Raw genomic sequence first — 25,525 nt, forward strand, 5'->3', positions numbered from 1 at the left:
ATTACGTGTTCGAAGTGATTTTAAAATAGCTTGCAAAGTTACCTGTCAAAAGGCTGTGCACTCAATTTTTTGAAAATACACGAATAATTCCAGCATTTTACAACCCCCAAGCTACTAGACGTGAGAAGTTTCCAGAGAGTTTAATGGTCTGTCATTTTCTCAAACACCTGCAAGACTGTCTGCATAAGAATCACCTGGAGTGCTTATTAAACTGCAGACCCCACGCCAGAGCTTTGGAATCATAATTTCTGGGGATTAGGGGCAGGTGAATCTGCATTTTAAACAGGCACTCCACGTGATTCTAAGGCACTCAAAGGCGTGAAAGCTAGCGCATTAAAGGGCTTTAAGGAGTCTTAATTAGATTTGCCCTTTAGAACGACCCCTTTGGCTGTAAAGTGTAGAATCAACTGGAAGTGGGCAAAAGTGACCGAGATAACTAACACCATAGCTCATCCCAGAGCGAGGAGGGCGGCCCAGATGGCCTGCGCGCTTTTGCGTCCCCTGCTGGCCCTCAGCAGCCACGTCCTGGACCGGCCGGAGCGGCCAACTGCGACTGCGTCCTCCGGAGCCCGCCGGGACCATCTGGGTGCTTGCCAACGCGCTGACCTGGACCGGAAGCGGAAGTGAGGTCAAGTTCGCCTCGCGCGCTTCTCCCGCCGCAACCACTCCCAACCCTGTGGGTTGGGTCGCTTTGCGCAAGTGTCGGAAGCGGAAGTTGTTAAGACGTGGGGGAGTTCTTGGGAGAGAGTCGAGTTTTCCTAGCGCTCGGTGTGTTCGGTCTGCGGCAGCCTGAGCAGCAGGTAAAGCGCATTTGTGAGACCTCGGCAGCCCTGCTACCCGGCCCAAGCCGGATCCCGACCCCGTATCCTAGCCTGAGGGGTGTGGTGCCCGGTGCTCCGACTCCTTCCTAGGGTCCTGGTGGAGGTACCGGGAGTCACTTGTTCCTCCCTTGGAGTGAGGCCCCCTGTCCGGCTACCTCCGCCATGGGCAACACGAGCAGCGAGCGCGCTGCGCTGGACCGGCAGGGCGGCCACAAGACGCCCCGAGGGGACAGCTCGGGGGGCTCCAAGGATGGGGACAGGCCCAAGATCCTGATGGACAGCCCCGAGGACGCTGACCTCTTCCACTCCGAGGAAATCAAGGTAATGGGGGTGTGGGAATCTGATTCCCCTTGACTAATGTTGAAATCTCCTAGAGCCTCGTATCCCCTCTAATCATCAGAAGTGGGAGAATCCTCTTAGCAGCTCAGGAACCTGTGTCTAATTACCGATATGAGAAAGTCACCCTGAGGGAGGAGGAATTCACTTCGTTTAACATCATTAAGGAAGAGGCAGCTCTGAGACAGGTTCAAATTCTTAATTAATTAAGATCGTGGCTCTAGCAGTAATTGAGTCCCAGTCTCTGCTTTTCTCTTAGGTATGATTAATTTCACAGCTCTGAGAAATCTTCCACCACCTTTACGCAGACTGGCGCTTTTTGTAATAGTTTTGCAGTTAACTTTCAGTTTTGGAGATAAACCAGAACATGTGTAAGGTGAACGTAGAGTCGAACAGCTGACTGCAGCTGCCAGAGGTCTTTAGTTCTGCTGAAAAGTTGTGGTTCACCCTTTAGAGCAAGCATAGAAAAGTAATTTGACTTCCGGAGGTCAGTGAGTAAGTGAAACATCAGTCTGAAGGAGGCAGCCAGCTGCTCGGCTTCTCTCTCCTATTGTTTATATATGACTTAATATTTTAAACAGGCCAAAGCAAACATTTTTGCAGGCCAGATTTGGCCGTCCTGCTGCGGTCTGCTTTAACTCATTAAAAACTCTAAAGACAGGTTCTCCATTCCTGCTTCAGCCACTTTTCCTGCTAACCACCTGCTGTGGTCAGTTTCTAGGGGCAGAGCCCGGTCCAAGAATACTTAGTGATTCTGCCAGCTGATACGTATGTGGTATATCCTAAAGAAATGAACAACTAAATACTTAAAGGGCACTGCAACAAGTAGGTTTAGGAAAGATGACAAGCACCTCTTCCCCCTCCGACACACATTCTGTTAGTATCTAGTTGCCTATTAATCATCATTGCCCATTAGGCTAATTGGCAACTCATCCCAGCTGTACTCATTTTCCCTCAGATGCTGGCTTGGGTGATCGCATTATTATCTTATATCCTCACCTGAATCTTGGCTTTGAGGCTAACCTATAAAGAGTCTGCCTTTTTTTTTTTTTTTGGGTGGTGCGCGGGCCTCTCACTACTGTGGCCTCTCCCACTGCTGTGGCCTCTCCCGTTGCGGAGCACAGGCTCCGGACGCGCAGGCTCAGCGGCCATCGCTCACGGGCCCAGCCGCTCCGTGGCATGTGGGATCTTCCCGGACCGGGGCACGAACCCGCGTCCCCTGCATCAGCAGGCGGACCCTCAACCACTGCGCCACCAGGGAAACCCCTAAAGAGTCTGCTTTTACTTGGCCCTCCAGCCTGTGATTTCATCTTGCTTTCTGAATTCGTTGCATTCCTGAAGCTGTGTGCAAAGTGAACTTTGGAATCCTGTTTATCCAATGATTTGACATCTCTTCCCCTAGAAATAATTTTGGCCCAAGGGCAGCCATTTAAGATACCCTAAGAATCAAGCTACTTTCTTTAAGAAATATTATTTTGTTTTAAAACTCTTATAAGAAATGTTTAGCATACAGATGATCTGTAGAGAATGATTTAAATAATTTCCATTATCATTTCCACAGAAGTTACTGAAATGATGTAGCAGACACACTGGATTGAATGCTCGGATACAAAAAACAAGTCGTGAATTCTTTTAACTACACTTGCTCACCATTTTGCCTGAGGCTAGTTATCACACCCTCAGTGGAAAGAGATTGCAGTCTGTTGTTCTTTAATCTGTAAATTTTGTTAAAGGTCACAGAAATGCAGGTATCTTTTAAATGAGCTCAGGTCAGTATTTGAATTGAAGGTGCTCGAAACCTGCTCCAGACCTTTTAAGAGTCTATCACAGCCTAGAACTCCTGCTCTTTGGCTTCTGACCAGGAAAAATGTAAGAGATCCAAAACCACACCCAGAGTCAGATGTGTTTTTTGTCTCTCGTCCCGGAACACCTCCTTTATACAGCGCTGCCCACATAAGAAGTTACTGTTTACTGTAATGAACGTCAGTCTTTGTCTTATCTTTTTCTCCCTGGTGCCTGGACTGCACTCAGTGATTAGCTTTTGCCTTCCTCAGCACCTGGGCTTGCCAGTTTTCAAGTTGACAGCTCTGGAATTGTCCCTAGTAATTTTTCATGTACTTCAAATCTTGCTTAATTAAGGGAGGAGAATGACATTTATTAAGCTAATCTCAAATTCATTCACTGCCTTCTTGCAAGTGAGCTTTATAACTTCTAGAATTTTGACGACGACCTCCTAAATAACAGCAGTAACAGTAGCTAATAATTACGAAGCGCCTACTCTGGGTCCGACACTATGCAGAGCTTTCTACATGGGCTGTCTTGTCTCACTCAGCCTGCACAATAACCTTAAGAAATAGGTGCTTTTATCATCTCCATTTTGCAAGTGAGTTAACGAGCTGGAATATGAACCTGGGTAGCGACAGCTGCGTCTTTAGAATGAATTGTCAGTATGAGGGTAATTGTCTCTTGCAGGGAGCTCACTAATGGCTTCCTGTTCCTGAGTCAAGCGCTCTGCTTCCAGGCTCCGGAGAAGGAGGAGTTCCTGGCCTGGCAGCACGATCTGGAAGTGAACGACAAAGCTCCTGCCCAGGCTCGGCCAACTGTGTTTCGATGGACGGGGGGCGGAAAGGAAGTTTACTTATCTGGGTCCTTCAACAATTGGAGTAAACTTCCCCTCACGAGAAGGTAATCGCCTGGGTGTGTTCATCGACTTGTCTTAACCCAGGGCTACTCTGGTTACTCCTGTGGGTGAATAGAAGAGGATGTTTTTATAAAGTTGATGCTGAATGGAAAAATAGTTGTGCTTAATTATTCACAGGGTTCAAATCTCACACACCAAGGAGTCGTGCTAGGTTTAGAGCACACTTAGAAGAAAACGTTGCACAGTTATGAGCATTTCCGTTTCACAGACACCTTGCACTTCAGATATTCTAGCTTTGCGTCTGTTCAGCAGGACTGTTTTCAGAAAGAGAACTCTATTCCTAGCGCCGTGGACAGAGCGGGATTTGAGTCCTTGTTGGCTGAGCTGAGCCTCTGTGTTCCTCTCTGTGAGAAGGGAACGTTGGACCAGATGATCTCCGAGCTTCCTTCTAACTTGGACTCTGTATCACTTTTGTTTGAAAGGTACACATTATGTAGGCGCCATTAGCACGACTATAGCCAAACACTTGCTCAGACACCCTAGCATGGACGGCTGTCTCAGATTGTCAGTGGAAAAGCATCTTCACGAGTAAGTCCTCTTGATGAAACAAAGGAAGAAATCGTGCCCTGCTGGGCCAGGGCTGGTTCTTGATAAGGAGCTGCCTGCTTTTCCAGGGGTCCAGTTGGTGTAGGAGGGAGCCACTCAGCCCAGTTACAAGGCATGCTAGTCGGAAGAACAAAACAATCAAATGAGAGAGGTTTCGTGGAACCCTTTTCTTTAGTAGTTATACGAGTTGCTTTAGGGAACTGTTGGTACATCCTGTGAAATTGATCCCCTGTCCTGAGCTAGGCAAGCTAGCAAAGGGTAAAACTTGGCGGGCGGCTTGCTGTTTATCTTGTGCTGCCATCCTCCTTGGCATCCAGGCTGCCAGGTGTTATTTTGCACACAAGTTGAGGACGAATGACTGTTCGTTGACCTTTTGATGGTAGGAATGTGGACTCCTGGTGTTTGAGCAAAGCGAGTTTTCCAGGAAACCTCTTACGATGCCGCTTCCTGGTAGCCTTTCTAGATTGAGATCATTATACTGAATTGTCTAAATTGGTGAAAAATGTTTATTTCTCGTGCAGCTGAACCCTTGATTTTACGTGGAAGTTTTGTTTTGTTCCGTGGCTGGTTTTGCAAGTCAGCTAAGAGGGCAGCCCACCCCGCTAACATCGTCTGCTTCCCTTTTTCTTGCAGCCACAATAACTTTGTAGCCATCCTGGACCTGCCGGAAGGAGAGCATCAGTACAAGTTCTTCGTGGATGGTCAGTGGACACACGACCCTTCTGAGGTACCCTTCCTCCCGCCCTTGGTCCTCTGGCCGCCCCCACAATCCAGCCAAGTTGCCAGGTCCCTTTGTCCTGCTGGTCGAAGTCCCTGTGCGTGGCCGAGCTAGATAGCAGCGCTCCTTGTCGGCCTACTGGCATCCTTGACTGAGATGAGCAGGTGGGCCAGCCAGGAGATGAGACCTTCCAGCAGGGCTGCTGGATCCTCTAAAGACACCTCTAGAGACCGTCCACATTGTGATTTCTGCCTGTCTGTCTCTTCCCAGCCGATAGTGACCAGCCAGCTTGGCACAGTAAACAACATCATTCAAGTGAAGAAAACTGACTTTGAAGTATTTGATGCTTTAATGGTGGATTCCCAAAAGTGCTCCGACGTGTCTGGTATGAGCAGTTATTTTTACCACGTGTGTGCCGGTGGGGGCTGTATAGATTAGAAATACCTTGTTTCTCTTGCCTCTCGCTCTTGAGTGGGAGCCGCCCAATCGGTGGGTGTCCGTATCTCCCCAAAGAGCCACAAAACTAATTCCTAACTCTGTGTCAGGTCAGGTTGCTAAAATCTAGCTCTGAGGGACCCGTAAGTCACTTTTTGGGTCATCTCCAGGATTCCATAGGTCTGCTTGGCCACAGAGAGCAGACACTGGAAACGGAACCAGAGCTTGGTCTTGTGCCAAGGCAGGCCCAAGAGGCCCTAGAGAGTTGCATCGGGTCGGTGAGGGGCCAGCACTGGGGAAGCCAGCCTGCTCGGGGCACCTGGAGAGTTTCAGCCCGACAGGTGATAAACTGACCCCTCAGTGACCTTGGCATCATTTGCGTGGTCCATGAGCACCTTGTCAGAATCCCTTCTTGGCGGGGGGCGGGGGGGTAAGGCTCACCACAGAACAGGCTACACAGCACAACCTGCTCAGTATGGTCCTAGTAAAACTCTCCCATCTTCCAAGAGTCATCCGATCATCGAACTTTCAGTAAATTGCCTTGCATCCAAACCCACAGGAAGAAACTGCTTGGAAACAGTATGTGCTACGCAGGGAGAAGGATGCGTTGGCATGGACAGTGTTCACACCAGCTGCACTGCCCCTTCTTGCAGGGCCTCAAACCGTCCCAGGACCCCTATGGGAAGCAGTGAAGGTTCCCCGGGACTGTGCCTGACCGTCTAGGAAAACGGGTTCAGTTCACAGGATGATTCTTCATTGTCGCCTGCCTGGGCCTGGAGGTCCTGCCCCCAGGATCTCTTAACTCTTTATCAGCTCAGAACTCACACTGGCAGGTGGACCACGCGGCTGGCAAGTCATGTTATTGAGCAGGAATTGGAAATCCAAAAATAGCATTCTCTGCTCTGGATAGCTAACTGGTCTTTTAGAGAAGTCATTTCTGTTTTATTCAGACAGGTGGGAATTGGGGGGTGGGGGAAATGCCCAGATAGCCCTTACTTGCTGATAAGTGAAATTTTACGCCACAGTCCAAAGCTTTTAGTCAAGATTGTGCAGCAGAGGTTGCCTGGGGAAAGGAGGCTGACCCCTCACTGCTGGGAAACCAACTTCAGGCTCTCCATACTCTTCTCATACGTAGACACTCCCTTTCTCAAAATACATATTGACTCCTAAAGGCTCAGTTTTCTGCACTGAATGCCTTTCTCAGTTTCCTGCTGTGGTAGGGCTGGGTTGTGTGAAGGGAGTCTGTCCCCTAGAGAATGACGTGGAAGGAATTGGCGGAGCCAAGCCATCTCAGCTTTACGGGGACAGCACGAGTCTCGGCGGCCAGACACATCCCAGGTGTCCTTTGGATCACAGCTCAGTCCCCGCCAGCTGGCCAGATGTCACTGAGTGAGCAGCTTTGAAGCTTACGGAGCACTGCACTTCTAGAAGCTTCTTACTATATCTGTGTAACGGGGAAACTCCAGCATGAGTTTAAGAGGAACCGGAGAGCGCTGGAGGCAAGAGAGCCTCTAGAGGTCAGGTCTTCAACTTCTCGTTGTTTTAGTTTTGAAACGCGCCGGCGCCTCTGTGTGAACAGGCTGCTTTATCTTCGCTTTTATTCTGGCTGCCGGCGCGCCTCACTTGGGCCCAGCCGCATAAGCCTCACTGGAAGCCTTGAGCTTCTGTGCTGTTCTTGCCAGCCCGGCCTGCAGCAAGGAGGCCGCATCGGCCTGCGGTGGCTGTAGGGTCAGGTCACTGTGAGCAGCTTCCCACGACTCGGTCCCAGACTCACTGCTTTGCCACGACTGCTGTCTGCCACCAGAGCGTCAGAATTCACTACTTGAGTTTTATGCCTGTCACTCAAATTCCAGAAGTGTTTTCTCATTGCCTCTGCTCTTCCCCCTTGGGGCCAGTATATCCTTCAAGAGAATATAAATCTGTACTGAGGGAACAGGAGACATGGAAAACTAAATGTCACCACAAATTGAGACTATTCCCAGGACTCCTAATTTTCCAAGTAAATGTCCTGTCACCATCTCCCAACAGAGCTGTCCAGTTCCCCACCAGGACCCTACCATCAGGAGCCTTACGTCTGGAAACCAGAGGAGCGGTTTAAAGCACCACCCATCCTCCCGCCACATCTTCTCCAGGTCATCCTGAACAAGGACACAGGGATTTCTGTGAGTAACCAGACATCTGCCCAGACCGTCCTCCACGGTCACGTTCAGCTGCTCCCCTCGGTGCACATCTTGCAAGGCAGCTCGTGAAAATGTTCAGTGTCACCCATCGGTGTTAACTGCCGGGGTCCCCCTCTGACGTGGGAACGGGCTACTCACAAGATGTTCCCAGAGTGGGCCTCCCCATCCCACAAAGCCTTTCTGAGCCCTTCCTCTTGTGTTCCACTCCCACCTCAAATTTCAGGACAAAATACATAACCGCCTCTTCTCAGTAAGCTGCGTGGTGGAATTCCTCCTCTGGCCCCCAGATTTTAGAATCTTGTTTGTTTGTTTTGCCGCGCTCGGAATGTGGGATCTTAGTTCCCAACCAGGGATCGAACCCACACCCACTGCAGTGGAAGCGCGAAGTCTTAACCACTGAACTGCCAGGGAAGTTCCAGAATCTAGTTTTAATCCCCAAATTGCTTTCAGAAACCTCAGGGCTCATGGATCAAAATTTGGGGTATGTGGGTAACACACATTGCCTCTGGGAAATTGATATTACTTATAAAAAGAAGTGTGCTTCCTGCTGAATCCTGAAGAGCACCCCATTATTCCCCGCGTTTGATTTTCCATCCTGTTTGACCTGAGCTGCCTGGTTCCCCGGCTCTGGACTGTGCAGCGTAGCCATAATTCTTGGGAGTCCAGGTGTTCTTCAGCCTTGTCCAGGCCACCACCTAACAGGCAGACGCTCCAGGGTGATCAGGTAACTGCTGCTGCTCTAGACGCCACACAGAAGTGGGTGCACGTGTGCTGAGCAGGGGGCTGGAGGTGTACACGTGCAGGCATCCCCGCAGCAGTCACGGTGTGTCCCCCAGGGACTCGCTGTTCTTGGGGCCGCCCCGCCCCAAGCACACATCTGACAGCTGAGCCGGCTTTTACTGGATGCTTTTTCTGTTTTGAATTAGCATTTATAAAATTGGGGAGTGTACGTTGGGGGAAAAATAAAGAAAAACCTGGATTTCTGGCTTCTCTGAAAAAATAGGAAGGTGTGGCAACATTGCCTCGTATGTGAGCTCTTACGGAGTCAGAGCGCCTCTCCCCTCCCCCAGTCATCCAGTGCATTCTTCAGGCTCCCCGTCTGAGTCTCAGAGACATGAGTTTGCAACACACTGCTCAGGAGCGTTGAGTATTGATCATTTCTTCCCGCTTTTTCTAAAAGCCCCTTCACTGCACGGCTTTCTTCCTGCCCCTCCTCCAAAGAGAGGACAGAGCCACGGCCCACAATCTAGATGAAGCCTGGCCAGAGATGCACACCAGTGCGCCCAGCAGACCCCGAGAGCGTCCCTTAGTTGGAGCACCAGGCATGACCCCTCGCCCACCCAGTCATCGTGCACAAGCCCTTTCACTGCCTGACAAGGAAGAAAGGGGCCTGAGAGCCTGCCTCCTTCCCTCTGAAATCCAGTGCCGTGAAACACGGGAGAATCTTGATTTCCAAATCTGAAGTGCACACGTCTGCTTTTGCTCCCCCGCAGTGTGATCCAGCTTTGCTCCCTGAGCCCAACCACGTCATGCTGAACCACCTCTATGCACTTTCCATTAAGGTAAGGACGTGTTTGTTACTTACTGTGTTTCTCCAAGTGTGCTCTGAGGCCCCCTAGCGACGGCACTACCTGCAGTATCGATACTTACCTGAAGGGCGGCTTCCGGGACCTGACCCAGACCCGTAGGCTCCTCTTCCGAAGGGAGGCCCAGGAACCTGCTTTACTCAGGCCTCCTGATGATTCTCACGCTCCCTAAACTTTGAGCCTCCTGACTTAGTCCTGCCTTTGGTGATTTCCGCCTCTTCCTCAGGACGGAGTGATGGTGCTCAGCGCGACCCACCGGTACAAGAAAAAATACGTCACCACCTTGTTATACAAGCCCATATGAAGAGCTGGGGCCAGCCGTGGGCCCCAGGGGGCAGTGTGCACCACCGGGCTCCACGCGTGCATGCTTTTCACTAGAGAGGATGGACTGTAAATTTCCCATTTCACGCTCTTTAGAAGACATTTCGTACCCGCTCTACTCCTACTTGAAGGTTTGTTCCAGACACAGCAGCTCCTGGAGCGCCTCGGTCTGTAACAGTCCTCTTAGCACCCGGTGGCTGTGAGCCCTGGGGCTCATCAAGGCTGAGGGGGGAGAGGGAGCAGACGGTCTGCACCCCACACCACGGTGCAGGTCTAAATTTACATCCTCTGAACTGGTCACGGAGACTTTTCTTAAGCCAAAAAGGAACCCGAGCCACTTTGCTGGTGGAAATCCGGGAAGCAGGTACCGAGGCCGCACAGAATTTCTCATCTTGTGTGTGTGTCTTGACTTGTCCCTGCTGAGGCCTGGCTGTGGACCTAACGGCGAGTATGGTATGGTCTCTGCCTGTCCTCTGAATTCAGAGCAATAGATCGTCTTCCATTCCCTGCTCCAGGGAGGCATAATTTCTATAGAAATTAGAACCTGTCTAATTTCCAGATGAAGTTTTACAATTCTTTCTTACACTTACGTGCACTAAGTATTTTTTTTTAACCAGAGGTGGCTGACTGTACAGCCTTAGGGCAATTTTTAAATCACCCCAACTAGACTATAGATCATGTGACCTGTGCTGAGCAATAATCTGTTCTCAGAACAGACTTGGAAAACCATGGCCAGATATCTCCGTTAAGCTGGAGGATCCTGCGGACTGACCACCGCTAGCTGGAAGGTTGTCCAGCTTTTTATTCGATTCGTAATGAGGTGACAGTGTTAGCACGCAAATTTTGGAGAGGCACCCTACCCTAGCCTGTGCCACCTTGCTTGGGACCTCTGATCCCTTCTTAGCAAAGAAGGCTGTAGCAATTGCTGTTGCTTCTTCTGGAAGGAAATTAGAACTTGCAGCAGCCTTCTGAATTTGTGTGAGGAAATCATCCTTTGGACCAAAGCGAACCTCTCCACACGGCTTGGAGATGCCGGAGACATGCCCGTTAGCAAGGTTCCTGTCCCCAGGTCGGTGGAAGCTGTCGTCCTGCGCTTTGTTCCTGCTGGGAGACGGAGGAACCATATCCCTGGTGTCTCATATTTATTTGGCGAACCTGGGTCTGGGATACCCTTTTTTGTTACTGTTTCCAAAACACTGAATTACTGTCACCTTGATGTACAGGTTTCAATAAAGCTTTGTAAAGATAACAGACGTGCGCTTGGAGGAAGGTTTGATTTCGTGCAGTCATTTGGAGAAGAGACTGGAGCTCTCCCCGAGCTTTATTCAGTGCAGTGCTTTTCCGTCTTTTTCCCGCCTTGGCACACATTGAAAATGGTACCATCCTTGTGGCACTCTGGGGTGAGTGGACGGGGCAGCTCGGCTCCCTCCCGGGCTGAGGGCCTTTCTCTGACCCACCTATTCCGCACGCAGATTAGAAGGCCGTTAAGAGGCTGTAAAATCGAGCCCCGTGGAACCGCTCGACCACAGGGGAAGCCGAGGAAAAGCAGCAGTGAAGGCCCCTGGCTTGCGCAAGTTGGCAGCATCCCCGCTCCGAGGTCCTGCTGCTTCTTGCTCATTGACAAGCACCACAGGGGAGCCTGGGATTATGACGCCCTCTTGGAAGACACCAGGATGTTCTGGAGTCAGCTGTTCTCACCAGCTAAAAGGGCCTCTGTCCCTTCTACCAAAAAGATGGAAGGTTACAGTGTCCCTTTAGTAATAAGCCTTTTCTTCCCAGGCATCAGGAAACGTAAATAAATTTGGGAGAAAGGGGAACCCCTCAGGTCATCTGGTCCACTTGAGGTGGAGAAAGCTTAGAAGGCATTCCTAGCTGGGTAATTAGCCGTCTCACTCTGAAAACCCAAGTGATGTGGGAACCCTAGATTTAGGGATTGGAGGGATTATTTAAGTAGACTAAGGAAATACATAAAAATCCTCTATCCAAAACTGAATCAAAACTCTTTTCTATTTTTTGAAAATTATTGAAGTATAGTTGATTTTACAGTATTGTGTTAGGTTCAGGTCTACAGCATAGTGAGTCACTATTTTTTGTAGCTTGTGTGTCATTGTAGGTTATTATAAGATACTGGGTATGATTCCCTGTACTATGCAGTAAATCCCTGTTGCTTATCTATTTTATGTATAGTAGTTTATATCTGTTAATCCTGTGCCCCTAATTTGTCCCTCCCCTCCCTTTCCCCTTTGGTAACCATAATTTTATTTTCTGTATCTGTCTGTTTCTGTTTTGTGTATACATTTGTATTATTTTTAGATTCCACAGATGAGTGATAGCGTATAGTATTTATGTTCTCTGACTTAATTTCACTAAGCATAATATTTTCTAGGTCCATCCACGGTGCTGCAAATGACAACATTTATTTTTATGGCTGAGTAATATTCCAGTGTGTGTGTGTGTGTGTGTGTGTGTATGTGTATACACACCACATCTTAAGTCAGTCGTCTGTTGATGGACACCTGGGTTGCTTTCATGTCTTGGCTATTGTAAGTAGGGCTGCTGTGAACATGGGGTACGTGTATCTTTTCAAATTAGTGTTTTCATTTTTTTCTGGATATATACCCAGGAGTGAAATTGCTGGATCATGTGGTAGTTCTATTCTTAGGTGTTTTTGAGGAGCCTCCATACTGTTCTCCACAGTGGCTGCACCAATTTACCTTCCCACCAGCCGTGCAGGAGGGTTCCCTTTGTTCCATACCCTCTCTAGCATTTGTTATTTGTAGACTCTGATGATAGCCAGTCTGACCTGTGTGAGGTATTACCTCATTGTGGTTTGGATTTGCATTTCTCTGATAATTAGCGATGTTGAGCATCTTTGCTTGTGTCATCTTTGGAAAAAATGTCTGTTCAAGTCCTCTGCCTAGTTTTTGATTGGGTTGTTTTTTTGGTATTGGGTTGTATGAGTTGTTTGTATATTTTGGAAATTAACTCCTTGTTGGTTGCATCATTTGCAAATATTTTCTCCCATTTTGTAGGTTGTCTTTTCATTTTGTTGATGGTTTCCTTTGCTGGGCAAAAAGTTTACGTTTAATGAGGTCCCATTTGTTTATTTTTGCTTTTATTTCTTTTGCCTTGGGAGACTGAAAATACTGCTGTGATTTCTGTCAGCGCGTCCCGCCTGTGTTCTCTCCTAGGCGTTTTACGGTGTCGTGTCTTACATGGGTCTTTAAGCCATTTTGAGTTTATTTTTGTGGATCAAATATTTTTGAAGTATAATTGAAAATACATAGCTAAGCTCAAAAGTATAAAAGGGATATATTGAAGTACCAGAATTGAAGAAACCGTTGCTGTGTTGGTGAGCTGTGAGCGTGGCCCCTGGCCCCATGGTGGAGACTCAGAGGGTGGGGTGGGGGGGTAGGACCCAGTCATAGGCCTCCAGGACCAGGGTTTGACACCCTCACCTGGATAGGAAGCCCGCTTCATGAGTTGGCCCAGAAAAGCACTGCCTTTTCTGTAAGAGGAGTTAGAGAATCTGGCTGCTGGCCTGAGTCAGGGCTCAGAGGGAGTCATCAGCCCCAGGCTGCAGGGGGAAACATCATGTTGGAAAATCTCACCTGCAGATCAGCTCTGCTCACAAAGTTCAGATAAAGCCAAGCCAAAAATCCAGTGTAAAAACTAATTTGGAGCCAGTAAACCCAGTAAGAGTCCTCTGCAGCCCTGGGGCCACGGGGGACGCCCTGGGGCCACGGGGGACTCCCAGTGCAGTAACTGCTAGGGTGGGGAAATGTAGCCAAAACCACAGAACCCTGGGATGTGGGTGTCAGCATTCTCCACAGCTGTTCGTGTGTCTAAAAGACTTCATTTTCTTTAAAAAGCAACACAAAAGGAAGTCCCCCGTGGTCCAGAAGACTGCTAACAGACCTAGGTGAAAGTCTCTATACCCAAGAAGCTAAAAGTAATGGAGATTATTTCATGGATATGGAACAGGAGACCCTGTTTGGTCCAAATCACAGGAGCAAAGCCACACTGAGGTGTCCTATGACCCAGGTAATGCTTTCTCTATTATGGGTGAGGACTGGTTACATGGTTGGTTAAAGTGTAACTGAAATTGCTTTTGAATGAAGATATTTTTTTCCTCCAGAAATGTGTATACAAATGAATTTATGGAGCCAAAGGTAAGGTCTTTAAATTACTAGTGGGTAAAGTAGTATTGCAAGGTAAACAACCGTATGTCAGCATGTTGAAACCAAAGATCAAAGGACCCAGGCAAGGTCTTTTCCTTCCCTCTGGTCAAAGCCTGGCTTCATGTTAGAGTTGGCCGTTCCCCCCCACCATCCGCTGTCCCGGAGTGTGGACACTGGACTGAGATTAGGGATGTCATCCAGTTCAGTGCCTGAGTAGCTGTGTGACCTTGGGCAAATCACATGACCTCTCTTAGCCCAGTTTCCTCTCCTGAAAAATGGAAGGGGTTGGATTAGCACTAAATGATTCCTAGGGCTCCTTTCATTTCACATTGGGAGCCACAAAGCTTTTACACCATGAATGGGATATGGCCACAGACAGGAAGTCAAGGGCCAGAAAAGGAAAAAGTGCCACTGTAAGCTCAGTTAGGAAACCTCCAAGATGCCAAGGGCCAAGATGGGAAAACACAGAACACCAAAGTGATGCCATGCATGGCTAAGGTCAGAGACTCAACCATTTTAGGGAAAAGCAACATTTCATTTTGGTTAACTCAGTTACTTCTAGATGAGCATGATTTCATTTCTGAGCGTGAACTCAATTCTCCTGATACATGACCCTCCACCAGTGTTTACAAACAGTTTGAGTGCACTGATGAAGACCCAAGTCTCTGGGCCACTCAACCCTCCATCCAGCTTTTTAGCACCTCACCTGATCAGCAAATTAGTGGAGAAAAGAAGCTAGAGCCTTCTACCCTGGGATGCCAATTATAATTGTCTTCAGGAGAAAACAGTAAGCTACAAACGTATGTACAGGTCATTCCAGTTAATTGTAAAAACATCGACAAGGGCCTTCCTAAGAGTGACCACTGCTGTGAGTCAGACCCTTGGAGAACCAGTGCTCTGCCTCTGGGATCAGCCACTGAGCTCAGCTCCCACAACTGCCTCGTCTTTTTTTGTCCTAAAGACAGCCAGAGGGCCTGAGCCTGGGTGAGGATGCCAGCCTTCTTTACCTGCCAGGAGTGCATTCACCCATTTCATCTGCAAGACTCAACAGCAAGTGAGAACAAGAGACAGCTCCAGTTGTGTGTACCCTGGATCGACTTTATTTTCCCTTTTTGTGGTTCTCTGAAAGGACAGGCTGAGTTGTGTATAGCAGTAAAGTCATTTCCAGAGTTCTTTACCTCTAACGACCCCTCCAGGGCAAACAGGAGTTCCGTTACTCGGGAGAAAGCCAGGCCATCTGTGCAGTTCCAGGTGTCCACGGCCCTGCCCTCCCGGCTTCGGAAGATAAAAGCCTCAGCGTTTGACTAGGCGACTGATGAAACATTTCTCATATAAACACTGTGCCTAGAGCCACGTCTCCATGCTTTTGGCATCATGAGCAATATTTAAACTGCCAAGAAAGAAATCGGACTGGAACAGGCCGAGCTTCCTCAGCCTCAGCACTATTGACACTTGGGGCCTGGTAGCTTTTTGTGGAGGGTGGGCATGTGGGCCACCCTGTGCCTTGCAGGGTGTTTAGCAGCAGCCCTGGCCTCTACCCATGAGGTGCCAGTAGTACCATCAGTTGTGACAACCAAAAATGTCTCCAGATATTGTCAAGTGTCCTCAAGGGAAGGGAGCCAAGTCACCCCTAGTTTAGAACCACTGGAGCAGGCCAGTGTGTTGTATTGTGAGACCAAAAGCTTAGCTGGTCCCACCCCTGTGGGCCTAGCATTATTGCTTTAGACTTAAACCTGCATGAATATTTTCCAAAGCAAATCACGTTCAAGAGGCCCAATTCTGAAGACAAACTAGCTGGTCGGTCCTGTTAAGCACATCATCCCTTTTTGGCCTAAGTCTCCAAATCCTAATTTCAGTTATGAATTTGCTTTGCAAGCTGCTGCTTCAGTCTCGTGAAAATTAAGTTGTAAGAGCAGAAAATGTGATGGCTAATTTTGTGCTTAAGAGGTAGGGATAGCATGGACGGCTGGGCCTCAGTTTATGGTGTGGCTGAGTAATTTGTTGTTTCTTTGAGGTCCTTGCTTAGGGTCCAGAGAACCTTTCTGGCACATTCCTCTCGGAACCAAACCACATTTACTTATGCTTTTGAAGTGTTACGTGGCTGCCAAGATTCCTCAGGACAGTAACTGAAGCGGTATTCAGTGGACTTTTTCTAATTTTATAAGGAAAGAAAGGTTCCAACATTTGACTTGTTCATCTTCCAAATTATTTTCTTTCTTAGAGTTGGCAGATTTTTATCCCCAGCGGTAAAAGAGAAAGGAGGAACAGAATAGAATCGCAAGTACGACTCCTGTCACAGGGCAAGTCGGCTGCGACCCTGCAAGTCAGAATTTGACTGTGGTCAGATTACTTCATTGGAAAATAAAAATTGAAAGCAACAGGAACCATGAGAAAATTACCATTTGCCAAAACCAGTGTTTGTCTAGCTCAACAAAGTTTATACTGACAAAACTAAAGCATCTTAGAAAAATTTACCTTGCAGACTACAAAAATTCATTTAGTTAAAAAGACAAGTGTCTACATTTTAAATTACCTTGATCTCCGAATTCCTCCTTCCAGAAATCTACATCATTAAAACCGGTGGCGTTATCCTAATGGATGAGAGGAATTGAAAGGTGACCTGTTTTTTTGGTTGGTTTGTTATGAACTGCATTATAGGAGAGCTGGGTAGTCCATTCTCCAGTAATCCTTTCAAAGTGGCCTGACTGCCGTGAGGAGCCTTCCAGTTCTGCAGTCCTATAAAGTGACCTTAACAGCCAGTTCATGGTTCATTGGAAGGAATGACCAAACTTCGACAACATTGCACTTCTGGAAGAGAACGTCGGTGGTCTCTTGATTCCAGGAGAGCAGCTTGCTCTAAGCCCTGTGTGGCTCTCCACCCCTCACCCCCAGAAGAAGCCTCCCCTGAAAGGAAGGATGGTCCCAATGCCACGCTCCCAAGCTTAGGCTGACAGTGGCGATACTTTGGGTTTTTATGGGCTCCCTTAAGAAAAGAAGAGGTCTTGCACTAAGGCAAACATTTTAGATCATTGCTTTATTTGACTATTTGTTCAACAGAGTTCATTCCTCTCAAGGTGGATCTTGAACCGTTCCTTGTGATCTTTTCCTCGTTCTGAATAAAAAAGGTAATGAAGCAAAAGCCTGTACTTTTGGACCTAGAATCTTATTTATGCTAGTAAGCTTTGACTGCGGTTTCGTGTTACGATATTTCCTGCTGGCATCTCCGTAGTCACACGGAGCTCCCCGCACTCCAGTGAAGATGGCTGTCCACAACTGCCACCGTTGAAACCAAAAGTAAGAGTTGAAAAATGCACCTTTTACAATAAAAAAGTAGAAACCAATTCAATTTCCTTTTTTTTTTTACGAATATAAAGTTTCTTGTAAATATGTACAGTCTTTGAGCTAGTTCTATAGCGGGAAGCATTTCACAAATGAGACACACGATATACACTTTGAGGGCTAAGAAGCCCATTTCTCGTGGAGATCCTAAATGAGATGCCAAGACTGAAACACCAATTTCCAGTGACCTCTCCAAATACTTGTGGACCAAGAGACAGAAACTTCAGCAAACATTCAGTCAGATCTGCCCTGGAGAAGGGAGGGGATGCAGTGTGACCCCAAAGACGAAGCAACACTTAGAACACGACAGCATGACACTGGCCAAGGATGCGACAACGTGGAGGAAGGGCCGTGGGCGTTTCAAACAAGAAAGCACTTCGGTTAAGAGACGAGCAGGAAGGAGCTGGGACTCAGGCCAGGTTGCAATCTGGAAAGTGAGCTGAACCGTGGACACGGGGGTTAAAACGCGGTCACGTTCGCCAGCTGCGGTGGGAACAGGTCTACCTGTCAGCTTACCTAGGATGTGCCCTGGTGGTTTGAGGTGTGGAGAAGCAAGAGAGGCCTGGTGGGAGATTAAAGGCAGAAATAAGGCCGCTAGTTAGCTTGCCAACTGCGAAGCCTCTAGTTGGTTCTTTACCGGTTGCCAGGAACCTCGCACCGCCGGAGGGGAGAGAGAAACTGGGTGAGCCACACGGCACCTAAGGAGGGCTTCCCCGCCCGGCTGGGATGGGAGAGTTGAGCTGCGGCTTCCTTCTCGAACTTCCTGGTCTTAGTCTAGCCCTAGGGAGAGGCTCGTTTGGGAAGTCACAGTTTTCATGGGGTAGAACCTGGTGGATCGTGTGTGAGCAGAGTTGTCCGCGCGGGCGTCGGCAGGGAGCTGTGGAAGTGTGAGGTGTGGTTGCTGAAATCCCTCTCTGGTCGTAAGGCTTGAGCGTTTGGCTTTTGTTTGTTCAGTGCTACAGACTGCAGCTTGTGGCCGGTGAGTTGGCAAGTCCCAGAGGGTGTCGGTTCGGCGGGAGCTGTGGGATGGAACTAGTGCATTGGCAGAGCAACCCAAGGGGGCAGCCAGGTCGGGGGGCAGCGCATGCAGTGAACCGCCATGCAGAACTCCTGGGGCGCTCTTCCCAGCCCGGGGAGCCAGGGAGAGTGCGCCATCAGGACAGGAGGTGAGTGCCCCCGCCCCCTCCTGGACCCCCATTGGTGCCGGGCTCAGAGCAAGTCTGTCGCATGCTTTCCTGGCCAGAGCTACATGGAAAGTGGAGACAGCAGGCCGGTGGGTGACGCTGAGGGGCAGGGAGGGAAGAGCTCCTCGTGGCCCCTTGGCCCCAAGTCACTGCCTGTGAGCCGGGCCCGATGGCCTCCGTACATTCGCAGCTGGTGGGAGGGGAAGTCGTCAAGGCCATCAAAGGCAATGAGAACGGTAAACATTTGGCTAAGATGTCACCCTGGGTAAGACAGGGCCATCTGTGAGGATGGACTGGAAGGAGAGTGGACCTAGGTGAGCGTGGGAGGTTAGCCAGTGGCAGGGGCTCTTCTACGATACATGTCGGTAGTAAAGACCTGATTGTGTGACCTGCTACAAATGACTACAACAGGAAATACGGTGCTATTCAAATCTATTAAGAAGTCTGTTGTCTTTAAAAAATAAATAAATAAAAATAAAACAGGAAAACAAAAACCCAACCAACCTTAGGATCTTAAAGTAGCTATTAGGATTCTAACCACATCGTAGTTAGCCCCCGGTTGGTTTCCTGTGATGAACGGGTACAGGCTAGAGCTAGGTACAAAAGTTTATGAATGCTTTGAAAGAGTAACAAAGTGCAAAGAGGGTAGACTGCAGGAGGGTGCCGGCAGCTCCCAGGAGCCCCACGCCCCTCCTGGCTGCAGGGTGTCCGTGCTGAGGCAGGTCTGGGTCCAGCTGCGCCGTGGGCACTGGGGTCCCCCCTTCAGCAGCGTTCCATAGTGCGGTTGGTGTTTTCCTGCAGTTCAAGAGGAGTTGGGTTTTCTGGCTGAGATTTATACTGAAGACTGGTCCCAGACCTAGGAGGAGGAGGGGGTTTTGCCATCAGAGGTCAGAAATCGCTGTGCTCACTTTGCAAACAGGAAAGCCTAGACTGGGGTGTGCAGGAGCACGAGGCCTCGCCTTCCTGCCGTGAGCCGAGCTTGCGGAACTCACCGCAGAGTCCCCAACACTACGTAAGTACTTCTGTTATGCACCCCATTTTATCCATAAATCAGAGGAAATAAGGAAAAGCATTTAAACGGCTTTTCCCCCCTCCTTGTAGCAGCAGGGGTGCCAACAGCGAACTGCGGATGGCAGCAGGACTACTGTTACGCACCCCATTTTATCCATAAATCAGAGGAGATAAGGAAAAGCATTTAAACGGCTTTTCCCCCCTCCCTGTAGCGGCAGGGGTGCCAACAGTGAGCTGCGGATGGCAGCAGGAGAGTGCAATCCAGAAAACTGGCCCCTGGAACCGGCTGGCCTGCTGAGGAGACACCATGCTCTGGAGCCTCCCTGTGCACTTGGGGGGCCCCTAGTCTTCCGCACATCCCTCCATCTTCTCAGTTGCTAACCTAAAAATTACAAGGTAATAAATACATGCACGTGATTTAAAAATTTTGAAAGGTTTGGAGTTCTTCTAGAAGGCAACCACTGTTACCAGTTCGGTGTAGCCTTCCAGAGAAACTGTTGATGTATATGTGTTTGAAAAAGTAAGGCATCAAACCTTTTGAATAGCATGTTATCATATCACCTGTGTTTAAGAAGGGTGACTACACATCTGTATTTGTTTGTATGCAGAGAGGCTCTCTAGAAACTGCGCGCTGGCTGCCTCCGGAAAGGGAACGCCATAGCCCTGGCAGCTGTTACGGTTTGAGGCGCACACATTATCCATCTGTGCAGCAGGAAGCCCCTTCTTAAGACGTTCTCTTCCTAAGCTTAAGTCCCGCAGACTCCGAAGTACAGTAGCGGCGCCCCTTCCCTACAACAGTGGCCCCTCGGGGATGAGGAGGGCACCTCACTCACCTTGTTGACCTGGGACAGCGGGGTCCTCACGGCTCCCACGGGCAGCCGGCCCCTGCTGCCGTCCTCAAACAGCCTCCCAGGGGAGCGCTCCCTGCGCGTGCTGAGCATCCGGCCGGGGGACTTCTCCCGCTCCAGGGGGCGGCCCGGAGACTTGTCCCTGCGCAGCTCTGTCCGCCCCTCGCGGTAGCGGTGGGGCGTGCCGGGCTCTCGCGGGTGGCTGGGGCCTTCAGGGGGCGCCGGGCTGGAGGCCACGCGCTTAGTGATGTGCTCGTTGTACGTCGGCGGGCCTCGCTTGTTGGGGCTGCGATAATGGGAGAGGAAGGTGGGGAGCTGAGCCGTCACAACCCAACGGGGCAGCTTCCTCCTCCTCTGAGCCACCCTGTGCCCCCATCTCACCACGCGTTATTAGAAGAAGACCCCACCGGGAATTCTTCGAGACGCTTATATCGACAGTGAAGCCAGGGAAAGAAGGCAGCGGTGACAGCAGAGGGGAATCAGGCTGCCCGGTCTCGACACAGGCTTTCTGCTGAGCGCCCACAGCGTGTCGGGCCCTGTGCTAAGCTCTTCAGGTACCTTAACTCGCCAGATCACCCTAACAGCAGCTCTGCAAGCTAGGAACGGCCGTGACCCCCGTCGTACAGACAAGCAGCTGGAGACACAGAGAGGCTGCGATCCCAGTGCAGGTCAGTGCGACGTCGTACTCCCCATGTTCTAACCCCGCTGACCCTAGTATTTTCCAGAGCCTAGAGGACGCAGAAGGAAGTCTTCCGTGAGGGGTTAAGCCTGTACTCATCGCTGTCAAGCTGCCAAAGCTGCCCCACTCCTGGGCCTTTGTTGGGTCACCTCTCCTTCCAAGTGTCTTTCCAGGAGTCTTTGGGGCATCCGACACCGGAGGTGTAGGGATCGGGCCTGATATAATTAGGAGACTGAGGAGGGCAGACGAAAACAGTAGAGCTGGCTCAGAAAATGTCTGAACAATTTGTATGACCACTCTAACCCTCCACCCTGGGTATGTCAGATGAAGATCTGACCAGACACGGCCCTAACCACCTCTCTGAAGCAGCAAGATCCAGAAACACGGACTGACAGCCTTCGGCGTCGGTTCCTTCCCACCCCTGACGAGCAGCCAAGGTACTCAGGCCCTTGTTATCTGAGCATAATTAGTGCGGGGAAAAGGCAGACTATTATTTCACAGAGAAGGTTGCTTGAAGACATCTGATTGATTGGGGCTTTATCTTGGAAAAGTAGAAGTAGAAATCAGGGAAATATATTTTAACCTAGATATTTTTAAATCTAAATTACAACTGGTTACATGCTAAGAATGAACCAAGGATGAATCCCACACTGATTTATTCTGCTCTAATTTTCTCAACAAAATTCTGTGCTAACATGCTGGGTGACATCCTTCACCAGCAGTGTTGTAATTTTTGCAGCAAAATCGTAAAGTCGTTTGTTAAATATTAGTGCCACTGGTTTTCCCAGAGGCCTCTCTTAATCCTTGATATTTAAATCCTTCGCCTTTGGAAGGGACCAAACTTGTTTTTTTAATTATTGGTCTAACTGTAAGGAATCTTTTGTCAATGCCCGTAATGGAAAGCAACTGAGCAGCGAAGACACTGCCCCAGTGGGGGAGGGGAGACTCTAGAGCAAGTTTGAGGGCCAAATCCAGACAGACGCCTGCTTTTATTTAAGTTTTACTGGAGCATGGCCAGCAAATTTGAAAATATTTACTGTCTGGACCTTTACAGGAAAAGTGTGCCAGTTCCTTCTCTACGGTAAAATAGATTGGTGGACAGAGCAGAATAACTGTCTTAAATGGTCAGTCCATTATAAATAATTTCATTCTCTTGTTTCCCTATGCAGCTCAAAATGTGGAAATTCCAACAACCCACGCTCAGAAAGCCAGAACTTTCTTGTGTGTGCAGCAGTAAAATTTGAGATAAACCTTGATTTCAAGATGTCGAAATCTGAGCTATCTTCATCTCTTGTCCTGTGGCTTTGTGATATAGAAGACAATAAAAGAAATTTCCAGTAAGAGTATCTGATTTGTAATGGAAGAGAAATTATAAAGCATGTCAGGGGCCCATCGTAAAGCAAGCTCACTGCCCAGAGGAAGAAAAGTGGCTCAAGGAAGGCCATTCGAGAAGTCAGCCTAGGTTGATGGGCTAAAGGAAGACACTCGTCATTCTGGGCGGAGCAGGCCATTTTCCATCTCCAAATCCCTTAATAACCAATGCTCTACTTGCAAAAAGAGTTACATTTCCTGCTCTGCTAAACAGACCTGGGGGCAGTGCAGCCTGCAGTGAATCACATTCTCCCAAGCTGGCCTTCTCCATTCTGGACCTGTCCAAAGCAGACAGCAGCAAAAAGACGGTTTTATAAGCCGAGAGGCAACTAAAGGAAACTGCTGGTTCTCCAGACATGCCCGGCAGCAGCAGGAACAGCAGCAGCATTATTTCTGCCCCTCGTTCACAGGAACTAGAACCATTTTCCACGACAGAGGAAGTTAACTCCTTACAGAGACACCATATCATCTCAAAAGGAAGGTGCCTGGCCATCTAACTAACTAACTAGTGAGGCAGTGGAGAAAAGAAGAAAAATCTAATTACAGTACTTGGGTTGGCTCTTGGCATGAATGACTTGGAAACTAAATAAAATCTAGACATTGTCAGGAGAGGACTACAGCCCTTTGAGCAGTCTCTCCTGAGGCACGATCAAGCCACAAAGAGTGAGAAGCAGCTGCTTATTCAGCACTTCTGGTTTTCCAGCAAGTTCCTGGGACTAAAATCACACTGACCAAACATTTCTGACCAACAGTTACATTTCAACAAAAGAAACAGACACTAGTCGTCAGGACATAGTCTCAGAACATTAAATTGACGACTCTCTTTCTTTTCTAAGATCTAAGCAGCATTTCATAACATTAAAGGTGGTTCCTCCACCAAACTGAGTCCCTTGAGAATAAAAACCATCTTGTCTTCAGCTGTGTAGCCCCAGACATTGTGTCTGGCACATGGTAGGGGGTCCACATAACTCTCTATAATAGGGTAGACATGTGGGGTTTGTAAACCAGCCCACAAAATTAAAACCCTAGGTCAATTCCCCTGGGTTAAATAAGCTTATCTCCTTTGTGGACCAGGATCTTAAAATTACACATCTCAAACCTACACATCGAACCGAATCTGGCTCCGAGCCCTGGGTGTCAAGACAAAGCCAGTTCCACTTCCACACACTGCTGGTGGGATAACTAAAGGGTACAGCCCCTAAGGAGGAAAACTCACCAACATCTATCAAAACTACCAATGCCCATCAATTTCTTTTCTAGGAATTCATCCTCCAGGTAGATTCCTAAGCATGCAAAATGAATGTACAAAGTCATTTACTACAGCAACAGACTGGAAACAACCCAAACATCCAGTGATAAAGGAGCAGTTAAATAAGGTACAGGCAGGTGAACGAATGCTATGCAGGTGTAAAAAAAAAGAATGAAGAAATACTTCGGATACTGACATGGAGCAATCTCTCTCTAAGACACAGAAGAGTGTGCACAGTATGCTATCGCCTGTATTGAGAAGGGGAAGAGCACTTCCAGAATGGCCGAGCAAGGACTCCCGAAAACCTGTTTCTCCATAGAAACAACAAGAACACTGGCAAAATTGTCAAAATCAACTTTTTGGAACTCTGGAAATTAACCAAAGTCTTGCAACAATTCAGAGAGTGTTTATGCAAGAAAATGTGCAATATTCACCACCCCTGTCTCCCCAGATCTGCAGTAGTTTTGAAAGCAACAGCCTTGTAACCAGCTGTGAAAACCAGCACCCTGGTGACCACTGGAGGGAGTACATTAGGACTGGAGCTTCCCAAAAGCCCCAGCCTTGGAAAACTGTCACTATCTGACTTATCTGGCTCCTCCCTGGAAAAAGACTATCCTCAGGGCTTGTTTTTAATTGAGCTGATTCAGGTCTTCCTCTCTAGAAATGCCCTATCTGTAGACGTTTACCAAAAAAAAAAAAAAACAAAAACAATGGCTACTGTAAGACCAGTTGGGAAAAACAAGAGGCCAGCTACACACTCAAAAGGAAGTCCTGCATATTCCTGGGGATCTGTAAGGCCAGACACACACAGGTAAGCCTGTCACATACCCAGGAAGAACCTTCCAAGGCCTCGTCTGTCAGCCACAGCTGACTCAGTGCTGCAGGTGTGCCCCAGCACAAATACACACAGTCGCTCAGCAAAGGGTGGGTTCAGTGATTTAAGGAAATCTCTTGCCAGTCATGCAGCTGACCACCCCTAACCAAGCAAAACTTCAACGGCTGCACGTAACAAAGGACACCGACTACAGCTTTAGTACCAGAGACACTAAACCAATAGCAGCAACAACACACCCAGGGAGGGGAAGGGGGAGCCGATTTGCCACGTTGTATTATTTGAAATGTTCAGTTTTCAACAAGAAAAAACTTACAAGACATTCCAAGCAAGAGTAAATAAATAAAGTATATAGCCCATACTCAAGGCCTCATTTCTTCTTTTACCAAGGAGGGGCAGTAAAAATTTTCCTGATGCTTATAAAGGACTCATTTCAGTGCCGCAGATCCCAAAGAAATGAGTGGCTTGAGCTTTGAAGATTGGGAAACTTTCAGCCAGTTTGGCAAGATACCCTTCTGCTTTGCAGGAAAGCACTTTCCCCCCTGTGATGAGGAAGAGAGGGGCGTTACCTGCGGGAGGTGGACGGGCCCCGGTGCTGGTCAGTGCCGGTCTCCTTCACGAGGTTTCCTTTGCAGCAGATGACCCTTAATTTATCCTGATACGAGGACGCCAGGTAAATCGCTCCCGAGGAAATTGCAGGGCCCAGGTAGCGTGGGTTCGGGATTTCCAAGTACGCTCGGGCAGGGGTCCTGTGGAGTTCCAGGAGAGTCTGCATGGCCCGCCAACCTCCACTGCTAGGCAGGATGAGAGGGAGCACGGCCCCGCCCGACACCCACACCCAACTGCGAGCTTTTCAAAGCCTGGGGGGCAGTGCTTACCCTAGAGAGGAGCGGGCCTGGATCTCAATTACTTCGAGTGAGTTGAAGTGGGTCACAAACAGATAAGGTTCTCTGTAGGCTGCGTGGCCACCACCGAGCAAGAGCGTGGGGCAAGGGAGGGTTAAGAGACAGAAAGTCAAAACCTGGCTGCCATGCCATCCCTGAAGCAATTTACCCTACACGTGCACCCACATGCCTGCATAATGAGACATGTTCAAGTGTACCCCCTGCCACGCTGTTAGAGTGGAAGATGGGAACCGACTTAAGGCTACACGGTCGGGATCAGTTACGTAAATCATGGCGCATCCC

General features: G+C 48.9%; 2 protein-coding genes across 12 annotated transcripts in view; one reads left to right on the forward strand and one right to left on the reverse strand.

Annotated features, from left to right (window-relative positions):
* The first annotated feature begins 644 nt into the window (after positions 1-644).
* On the forward strand, positions 645-24,217 carry PRKAB1 (protein kinase AMP-activated non-catalytic subunit beta 1). 11 transcript variants are annotated; one of them, XR_009566497.1, is made up of 11 exons: positions 645-1,142; positions 3,679-3,842; positions 5,038-5,131; positions 5,393-5,507; positions 7,586-7,719; positions 9,231-9,299; positions 10,868-11,044; positions 13,517-13,688; positions 19,268-19,755; positions 19,968-20,875; positions 22,056-24,217. XR_009566497.1 is itself a non-coding variant. In XM_060311003.1 (7 exons), exons 1-7 carry the CDS (start codon positions 984-986, stop codon positions 11,441-11,443), a joined length of 1,311 nt encoding a protein of 436 aa, XP_060166986.1. In that variant the 5' UTR covers positions 645-983; the 3' UTR covers positions 11,444-13,484. The 11 variants fall into 11 exon arrangements, 2 of the variants coding, with proteins under 2 accessions (XP_060166986.1, XP_030716241.1); XR_009566496.1 differs by having other exon boundaries at positions 19,268-19,360; positions 19,450-20,875; XR_009566498.1 differs by having other exon boundaries at positions 19,268-19,360; positions 19,572-20,875.
* The window catches only part of CIT (citron rho-interacting serine/threonine kinase), a 171,074-nt gene continuing 162,389 nt past the window's right edge, over positions 16,841-25,525 (reverse strand). Inside the window, 4 exon segments of the mRNA XM_030860370.2 lie at positions 16,841-19,204; positions 20,193-20,493; positions 24,908-25,087; positions 25,217-25,295. Of these exon segments, the coding sequence (XP_030716230.2) occupies positions 19,181-19,204; positions 20,193-20,493; positions 24,908-25,087; positions 25,217-25,295 (584 nt within the window). The 3' untranslated portion in view covers positions 16,841-19,180.

The sequence above is a fragment of the Globicephala melas genome, chromosome 13, assembly GCF_963455315.2.
Source record: "Globicephala melas chromosome 13, mGloMel1.2, whole genome shotgun sequence".
Classification (NCBI taxonomy): domain Eukaryota; kingdom Metazoa; phylum Chordata; class Mammalia; order Artiodactyla; family Delphinidae; genus Globicephala; species Globicephala melas.

What these genes read in the sequence shown, in the direction of transcription:
- PRKAB1 (XM_060311003.1), top strand. Translation starts at nt 984, where the DNA reads ATGGGCAACACGAGCAGCGAGCGCGCTGCGCTGGACCGGCAGGGCGGC. An exon ending in ACAAGGACACAGGGATTTCT is followed by an intron (nt 7,720 to 9,230) that starts GTGAGTAACCAG and finishes GCTCCCCCGCAG; the next exon opens with TGTGATCCAGCTTTGCTCCC. An exon ending in TCTATGCACTTTCCATTAAG is followed by an intron (nt 9,300 to 10,867) that starts GTAAGGACGTGT and finishes CTTGATGTACAG; the next exon opens with GTTTCAATAAAGCTTTGTAA.